General features: G+C 32.5%; 1 protein-coding gene across 2 annotated transcripts; it reads left to right on the forward strand.

Annotated features, from left to right (window-relative positions):
- The first annotated feature begins 3,748 nt into the window (after window positions 1–3,748).
- Window positions 3,749–5,187, forward strand: LOC110027257. Of its 2 annotated transcripts, none has more exons than XM_020728606.1 (3): window positions 3,749–3,817; window positions 4,204–4,391; window positions 4,473–5,187. In XM_020728606.1, the coding sequence occupies exons 2-3, from the start codon at window positions 4,311–4,313 to the stop codon at window positions 4,752–4,754; spliced, it is 363 nt and encodes a 120-aa protein (XP_020584265.1). In that variant the 5' UTR covers window positions 3,749–3,817; window positions 4,204–4,310; the 3' UTR covers window positions 4,755–5,187. The 2 variants fall into 2 exon arrangements, with proteins under 2 accessions (XP_020584265.1, XP_020584267.1); XM_020728608.1 differs by lacking the exon at window positions 3,749–3,817 and adding an exon at window positions 4,048–4,203 and having other exon boundaries at window positions 4,298–4,391.
- The last annotated feature ends 4,683 nt before the right edge of the window (window positions 5,188–9,870 follow it).

A 9,870-nucleotide genomic window follows, 5' to 3' on the forward strand; every position in this document is an offset into this window, starting at 1 on the left:
AGAATCTTTGGATAGCTTTGAAACCCATGACCCATTGGCTGGGAGCTTCATATTCCACAATATTATTTAATAATTTGTGCAAACAAATTTTGAGATTTCCTAATCATACAATTGATAAAAATAGAACAAAAGAAGTCCCCATCTTCTCCAGCTATCAGAAAATCTTAATGCAAATTTATATCAGTATCATGATCATGAATTCATGAAAAGTAATGCCAGGATCCCGGTAATGAGGTGAGGCGTTCCTTCTGAAATGGCAGCAGGGCCACCAACTGCAATGGCATCAGGCAATTATGTCTCTCTAGCATCCAATTATGGCAGTTAAGAATGAAAATTTTATGCAAATTTATAAATAGAAATATCTGAAATAATTCTTTAACAAATTGTGGCCGCTAATTAATTAACAATGATTGATTGTGGTGCATAATGCAGGCGCGGATTTATCATTGGATGCTGTGTCACATCATTCGATCATGCTTGGTGCTGATTGTTTCGTCTGTGTAATACAACGTGCATGCGACGATCATATACATATACAGCATCAGATCATGTTAAAATACTCATATCTTAGATTTTGCTTGCATGACTATTATTAAAATAAGCTGAGAACCTTCTTCCTAAGTCACATGATAATATTTTACCATCAATACTGATATATATACATTTTTAAAAATCTCTCTCCCTCTCTCTCTCTCTCTCTCTCTCTTTCTCTCTCTCATGAGAATATTTTACCATCAACATTGATATATATACATTTTTATAAATCTCTCTCTCTCTCTCTCTCTCTCTCTCTCTCTCTCTCTCCTGAAATGATAGGCATCTCTTATCCTCTTTAGTAGATCTACTTTTGATCAGTCGATTTTAGGTAGGTTTACTGCCAATTAATTGGTCTTTGGCTGGTTGTTATCTTGTTGGCCTTTGGTCAATCTTCTTTTAATTATTAACTTCTGATGGGTCGCCTGCTCGATCTGCCTCAGATCGATCGACCACTATCATTCAACTTGCTTTGAGTGTCCCTACATTGTTTGATATTCATCTTTTGGCATGTACCTTATTCTGAACTGTCGGATCCACGAATCAATACTTTTTTTGTTGTTGTACATATATATTAATTGATTTATATGCTATAAAAAATGTCATTATCACACATGAATATCAAGAACTATTCTTTCTAACTTCATTTTTTTTCTAGGGCATATATATTATAATACTCATTTGATAACGCACTCCCCTAATTATTTATTTCTTCAAGAATGCTTCTGCTCTCGTAGTGCTTCCAACAAATGGTCCTCAATGATATCTTCGTGAACCAAATCAGTGTTGTAGCCCAGTTTGTTCAATTGGGTGAGGGAGAGCATAATATTAAACCATATCCAGACTATAGGGTGTATTTCTCTGAGAAAATAACTACAAGTTCTACCTTAGCGGTTATCACAATAATGTAAATTCCGACAATGACACCAGAAAACATGATCTGCTCCCTAGCAACTTAATTGAATTCTTAAACTCAGATTTTCCTACACATTGAGGTTTCTTACACAAGTTACATATCGTTTCAGTAATATAAGACTTTAAAGAGTCCAGAATGCCGAACCCACAGGAAACAATGAGAAGCCAAAGTAGGAAAATGTTCTAGTATATTTAATTCGTTCTTAGTTTGGAATATTGAAATACTTAAGTTTGCTAACAAACCTACTACAATTATCTAAAGTTACACCTACAAAATTTCTAACAATGATATGTGAATTGGTTCTGTCAAGTGCTATGGTTACATTTCCTTGCAGTGGTAATAGTATAATGTAGATGTGGAAGAAGTGTGAAATAAGGTAAAGTTTGTGACAAAGCATAAATCCTCTTTATCCTCTTCCGAGCGTATAAAGAGGCTTGGTTAAAGCAACCTTAATTCCTTAAGTCCCACTTTGAACCCAATGAAGTTTATCTCCTTATTTAATTGCATATTGCTACACTGTACTTTAATTCATACCCTATAGTTCAACATGATTTTCCTAGTTGTACATGTTGTAGCTCCTTCAGGTCCTTACGGGTTCACAACACATTTTAACAGATCAATTGACTAGATTGAAAATTAAACAAAATGCAGAAGGATATCATCACAATTATAGATAAAAACTATTTCATGCATGCTTTCCACATTTCTACACATCTACTAAATAAAAAAATTTAACATACAAATGTGTTTTAGAAAAACTACAATTCCAAATTACAATATACTTATCTCTCTCCCTCAATTTGCCTCGAGATTGCTCTACCAGAGCCCTTGTTCGTCTTCTGCAACTCTTTATAGAACAACACTTACATAACAACACAACTCACGCCCTAGACTTGCTTAAAACAAGCCTAGGACACTTACAAACACAGGAGGTAAATCCCTCCAAAACTCTCTAACCCTAGAATATACACTTTTTCCTTTTCATTTCTCCCCTCTTTTCTTCACGAACTCTTCATCTCCCCCCAAAATTCTCTCATAATTGCTCTTAAAACTGCCATGAAACAACTCTAAAACTGCTCCGAACCCTCTCGAAATCATCCAGAATTTGGTCATGGCGCTTAGGCGTCACTTTATTCTGGCGCCATGGCCTTGATCTTCAAGACTGAGGCCTTGGCGCCAACCTCTCGGGTTGTCTTCTGCTTGACTGACGTCTAGGAGCCACACTAATCTGGAGCCATGGCCTTGGCCTTCAGAATTGAGGCCTTGGTGCCCAGTAGTTGGCGCCCTGGCACCAATCTCTTGGGTTTCAGGCTTGGCTGGTGTCTAGGCGCCCAGTTCTTGACGCCATGACCCCAGCCTTCACAAAGTATTTTTTATTAAAATTTTCACTTTTTTGCTCCATGTTTCTTCCACTTTGTTCTACTCCTAATATATGTTATACCTGCAAGAAAAACATAAAAATACATTTTTTAAAGTGCATTTTCATTCAAAAAGTGTACAAAATATAAATAAATTCATGCAATCTTTTCACACATCACTACATCACTTTAATCACTTCTTATTATTTGATTTTGAGAGTGTACAGTAAGGTAATTGATCGAGTTAGTATGATCGATCTGCTGTATGAACTTGACGAATCAGTTGACTCCTCATCTTAGACCAACCCAATCACTTTTGGGCATACAAAAAACTTTGTTAAATCATGAGTTGAATGATTTTAAATTCATTTTGAAAAATTTCCCACATCAAACTTTATTCCTAATTGATGGATTTCCTGGTGGCATATCACACATACTAATAATAAATCATTATAATTAATTTCATTAATTCTTACTACATTAAAAGATATTATAATATATACATAATGATATGTAAATCATTTTCTTCATAGTTCATGAATTATTTGAGGAGTATTAAAAGTATATAATTTTATGATTAGTTCGAATTTTACAACAAATATAAGTTGAGTCAGCATGTTCAGCTAAACAACTTCGTCTGGCCAGTCTTCTTTCTTAAGAGCTCTTACCTATGCTGTGTGAAACCACTGATAATTCAATAATAATAATAAATTATTGAATAAAAGCTTAAGAAATTCTCTAATTTCATAACAGAAGGAAAAATCTAAACCTCTGCTGACATTGTATATGAGCATCTTTCCCCTTCCCTTCCCATCTTAAGCTACATAAGAGGCCAAGAGACTGAATTTGTTTGGCTTGAGTCCACAATTATATTCCTCTTATGAGACATAGATTGGAAGAAAGAATCTTAAGTTCCCCTCCCCATCTTCTATGGATTGTCAATAAATGGGTTTGGCCATTATTCCTCTTCAACTAAGCTGTGCTCGAAGAACAAGGAACTGAGAAGAAGGTAATCCATCTTATAATTCCTTCTATAGATTCTTATTGCTATGATATCTCCATTGTTTCAGGGAGTGAATTGGCCTATTGGCCTTTAAAGTTTCTTCTTTGAAATATCAGCTTGACTGGGTTCTATGTTCTGTATGAGCTTGCAGATGTCAATTTATGCGGCAAAGGAATTTTCTTTTGCTTTACTGAATTGGCAGACTGGGTTCTATGTTCTGTATGAGCTTACAGACGTCAATTTATGGCATTGGCAAAGGAATTTTCTTTTGCTTTACTGAATTGGCAGACTGTTTTCTTCTACTTCTTTTTTTGCCGCAAAAACATCACTGCAACAGACTTTTTAAAAAGAACACCAAGAGTTTAATTCTAATCTGATGATGTGTACTTTAGGTATTTGCAAATCTGATATCACCTGATCTTTATGCAAGCAATAATCAATCAGCAGGCAATAAAGGTAAATAATAATTGTCAGTTCTCTATCCAGTTGAAGAAGAAGCATGGGGCACTTCTGTGAGCAATGTGACAGAGAATACATAAAGACGACAATTTTAGAGCACGAGGAAACCTTTAGAAACCAGGTAGGCTACCAACTGGTAATTCACAAACCTCCGCCTTATTAGGAAGTGCGGATTATTTGCTTCTGAACAAATATGGTACAGGTCCACGAACTGCATAGGCTTTATGGAATTCAGAAGAAATTGATGAATGATGTTAAAGCAGACCTTACAATGCGGCGGGTATCGTCCAGTCTGCGAAGCAAGATAGGGAAATGGAATGCAGGTAATGAGACTGTTGAGCATGAACCATATGATGGCTTTACTGAAGAGGAGAACAACCTTGAGCTGACACTGGCCATTGGAAATAGAAGGAAGATGAACCTGCTTTCTCCGAAGACTTTGGAGCAAGTTTCTCCTCGTCTTCAGCTGAGTTTGGTGCTATGAAGATAGAAATTAATGAGAAACGTTTTGGATTAAGAGCTTTTTAGAGTGAGATCATGAACAGTGCTTTTGAAGTTGAAGAACAAGCTTACTGTTTCAGTTTGAACGCAACATGACGAGCTCTCTCATTTCACAATAATAATAATGTTATGCTGTAATTTTTGATGTTAAAATAACCAAATTTAATGTTAATAAACAATTTAGACCACACAACTTAAGCAAACTTAAGGTCTATTTGGAGTAGTTATAGTTGTTTGAAGAAACAACTATGAATCTACTACAGAAGAAGTTGTGGTTTAAAAACTTGTTGTGACTATTACAATTTTTTTTTTCAGAAAGTCAAACCATAGCTTTCTAGCAGTCACTGTACGTAACCAAGACTGGTGGCAAAACGTTGCTTGCAACAACTCACTACCATCACACCACTACCCCAAAAGCACCCTAAGAGAGTTGAATAAAATTTCTTACAAGTTTTATGCTTCAAATATGCGAAGAAAACCTTATTTATGTACAAAAAATTCATTTACAAATTTGTTTACAATATATTGAACTAACTAATTAATCATTATTCATGTGAATGAAATTTAAATTTAAGATGAACTTACGTGCAAATGTATTATATAATTCTTATATGTTTTTAAATATGACACCTAAATATTAATATTTACATATATAACACTCAAAATTTTGAGTTATTTCCCAAAAAAAAAAAAAAACTAATTTTTTTATAATGAAACATATAATGAAACACATTTTGAGCATAAGTTTTAATATGATTGAGGTTTTAAATATATAAATAAAAATGAAAACTTAGCTGTTAAATATACAAATACATAAGAATGTTGTGTCATATTTATGCAAATACAACTTAAATATTTAAAATTGAAAATTGTATATTCATATTTCTCCAATGTCTCCCATTCAAATACACGCGTTACCACAAACATTTTGCACTTTTATCATGAGTAGAGCATGCAACAAATGAGAACAAAAATAATATTTCTCACTTATTCTATGCTAACATCAAACTAGCACAATACACCACTCTTAAAATATTAATATTAAATATAAAAATTACAATTAACGAGTCAATAAATGTATAGTCTGTATTGTTATCCTGCACAAATATGTACCTTATAAAATGCTTCATTATTTTATGTTATGCATTTATTATGACCACAAATAATAAAACTTTCTATTATTTTTGGAGCTATGAGTCATATAACATTAATGTATATGGTATTTAATTTTCATATCTTATTTTAACAATTCATTTTGGTTTGATGACTTTCTTAAACAAGTTGCATAAGGCCAAACAAATTATGATCCTAAAATAACATGTTAAACTTATAAGACAATGTATACACTATGTATACACTTAATGATGTGGCTCAAAGTAGCATATTCATAAGTGGATTTGTGCTCATCATATTCTCCCACTCAAGCAACATCAACATGGCCAACCAATTTCAAATTTTCAACATTATAGTGCGAATTAAGTTAGGTTGATAGTAATTTTAATATATCAATAACTCTCTTCACATTTTGCCAATAATTTATGCTTGGAACACTTTGATAATCATTGACCCGTCCTACTACAAACATAATACCAAATTGAGTATGTATCCAAACATGCATTCAACATCCAATCACATTTATAAAAGTAGCTTAAGAAATTCAGTAAGTATTTTATTCAAATTAATGTTTATCATGTACTCTTTAAAGTATTTATAAAATTGGAAATTTGCATTCTAAATTGCTCTAGAGCTATTTTGATGTAAGCCCCTTTTGATCAACATAAGAGCCTTTTTGTTTTAGTTTAAGTCAGTCTTATTCCAAATACAAAACTAATCTCAACCATATTAGCCATTTTAACTATAGTGAATAAAAAATCCTTTATAAAAATTGTCTTGCCATTTCATTTCAAACATTAGAATGCTATCAATGTATAGTGATAATGATAATGATAATGTCATAATACTTTGAATATTAAGTCATTTAAAATACTTGCAATGATTTATTTACATCATGTAGACACTTGTAAATATATTGATTTTATGAAGCATGTGATTCTATTGCCATGTTTATACATTCAACCATAAGAAAAGATAGTTTAGATTTCAAAATGTGGGCTTATGTACGTTGGTCACAAAGCCAACGACGATCCATGCAGTTTTTTCTTATTCAATACAAATTTGAAAATTACTATCTTAAGGCCCCACCTAAAAGAATTCAAGATCTAGATGTGTCAATGTTAAATTTAGGCAAAGTGAAGCAATTACAATCACTAGGAAGAATGTGTCTTTGTAATCTGTATCTACCTGCTAAGCATAGTCTTTTGTTACTATACATGCTTTGTATTTTTTTTTTCGGTCATGTCATTTATTATACACTTAATTTCTAGGAAAATCCATTTTAATCTATATTTCATCTCGAGAAAAATTAGTAAAAGCTCCAACTTAATTTCTTGTTATGGAGCTCATGTAATATTCTATTCATGCTATACAATTTTCATAAGCATGAGAGGAAAATATACATTTTAAATTATAGTCATAAATGTATAAGGGATCATACACAGGTGTTTCATCTTTAATATTAAACAAGGGGTGCAATATTATAAATTTATAATGCTTTGCCTTTTTAGTATATTATGGCTATTTGGATCCTAAAATGATAGAAAAAACCGACCAAAAAGTGTTACACTTAATTATTTGTCACTTTAATGATGGCTATTTATATTCATACCATCAACAAATAATACTAAATATTCTTCAAATTTAGTTGGCTTGTATAAATTAAGATAACCTTTTAATTCCATAATACTTGGTAAGTTAATCTTAAAAAATTTGGCATTCATTGACATTAATTTAATCATGCCCCCATTTAGGTGTAATATATACATAACATACACTTAACTTTTTAGGATGCTTTATAATGACATTCTAAATTGCCTTTGGGAATAGTTTTTCATTTTATGAAAGTATTATGCACATATCCAAAGGTTCCTAACACCTTAAGTTATCTAAATTAATTTTCCATCAATTCAATTAATTTAAGTGTATGTGAAAAAGAAAATACATATAAACATATACAAAATAATTATTTATAAACAAATATAAATTTATATAAAACCAAGATGAATCAGAACATTCATAAGCCAACATATATCTAAATTAAAAACTTATATATACTAGTCCTAAAACCTTAACAAAAAGGCTTTCTACACAATTATCCTATTGGACATGACTTATATAGTTGAAGATAATGCTGAGCAAGTGGCCCCAAAATTTTAAGAATATCACGATCAAAATCTAATGGTGATAAATCTGAATTTGTGAGATAGGGTCTAAGGATAGAGACGTTGAAGTATTTGTTTGCATTATATGTTTTGAGAATCTGAAATTTATATTATAACTAGGTGAAAAACATGTTATGGAAGGACTGAAATATTTATGCAGTTTCATATTTTTTTTTTTCATGAAGAATATCTACTTTAGTGTGGTCATCAATAAATGAGACAAATCATCTAGATCCAATAAAGATTTCTAATTTTGATGGACCCCAAATGTCACTATGGACGATACAGAAAGGATATGAGGGATTGTACTAAGACACATGATGGACATGGCGAGTATGTTTAGCTAATTGGCAGGTTTCGTACTTTTAAAATTTTGATCTTTTAAAATGAAAAGATGAGTGCATAGCTTTGCAACACAATAAAATTATGATGACTGGTATGACAATCCCATAATAAAACTTGACTTTCAACAAACTCAGATATAATAAACTTGAGAATATGAGAAGAGGATGGTGGAGAAGACACTTGTTTCTTAAAAGAATAGCTTTCTTGAGCATATATACATCTTAATGCAATTCAACACTGTTAGTCGGTAGCTTTTCCTGAATCCATCAGCTGAAATTCACAAGAATTATAATAGAATTTAGTAATACAATTAAAGTAATGAGTAAGCTTGCTAATTGAAAGTAAGTTGGAATCTAATTGAGAAACATATATCACATAAGAGAGCTAAATAACTTTATAGACTTTCACTTCTCCTTTACCAATAATCCGGGAGTGAGATCCATCGAAAACGCTAACAAACTTAAAGTTGATGAGTACTTGATAGTTGATGAGAGCATGAGTATCACCAGTCATGTGATTAGAAACACTTAAATCTATTATTCAAGGTCGAAATGTTCTATCGTTAGAGAGATAGGAGGAGGACATGATATATTGTTGCATCATCAAGTCGGTAAGCCACTTAGTTGGGCTCTAAAGAAGTTTCTTTAACTCCTCCAACTATTCATTGATGAAGAGGCTAGGGTCGATTGACCCTTAGACGAAATAATATTTATAAAATAATTTAATATTTTTTTGTTGAATAGTTTTATTACTTATGTTAATTATAATTAAAATAATTTTTTATAATGCAAAATATATTAATTATAAAATAATATATTTATAAACAAAGTTTATGTTCGGATAAGCAAATTAAAAGTCTCATCACAGTAAATCTCAATATACTTATTGACACGCCACGACAAATTTTCATCATCCCACACGAATCTCGGTGCAATTTTTTGAACAAGATAAATTCAAATTTCGATTAAGAGCCATCCGGAGCTCCGATTTCAGTAAACTTATAGTCAAACTGATCGGCTCGATGAGACGGACCTAATGATATAAAAGTTAGTCCAATCCGAGTCAAATCAAGCCCAGATCAAGTTATTAAACCATTACTGGAGGATTTCCGGAGGCATTTGAAAGGTCAAAAAAATATCAAATCTAGCGAGTTTATAGTCGAATCGAGCGTCTCAAAAAGATGAATCCAACGAGCCCAAGATTGCTCAATTTCGACATCATTAAGGCACTCAAATGTCCATCAAATGTTATCTGATCAAAGGAAGCTCTCCGGACCGTCCGATCAAAATGGTTCATATTCCTGCATTAATTGCACTCAAAACACTATAAATAGAGCTCGTCGATCGCCGTCGACCACCACTGACCGTCGACAACGACCGTTGACCACCGCCGACCACCGTGGAACGTCGCCGATCACCGCTGACCTCCGTCAAACACCGCCTACTAGACGTAATCAGTCAACGTTATAACGTGGAA

The sequence above is a fragment of the Phalaenopsis equestris genome, unplaced genomic scaffold (genome assembly GCF_001263595.1).
Source record: "Phalaenopsis equestris unplaced genomic scaffold, ASM126359v1 Scaffold000421, whole genome shotgun sequence".
Lineage (NCBI taxonomy): Eukaryota > Viridiplantae > Streptophyta > Magnoliopsida > Asparagales > Orchidaceae > Phalaenopsis > Phalaenopsis equestris.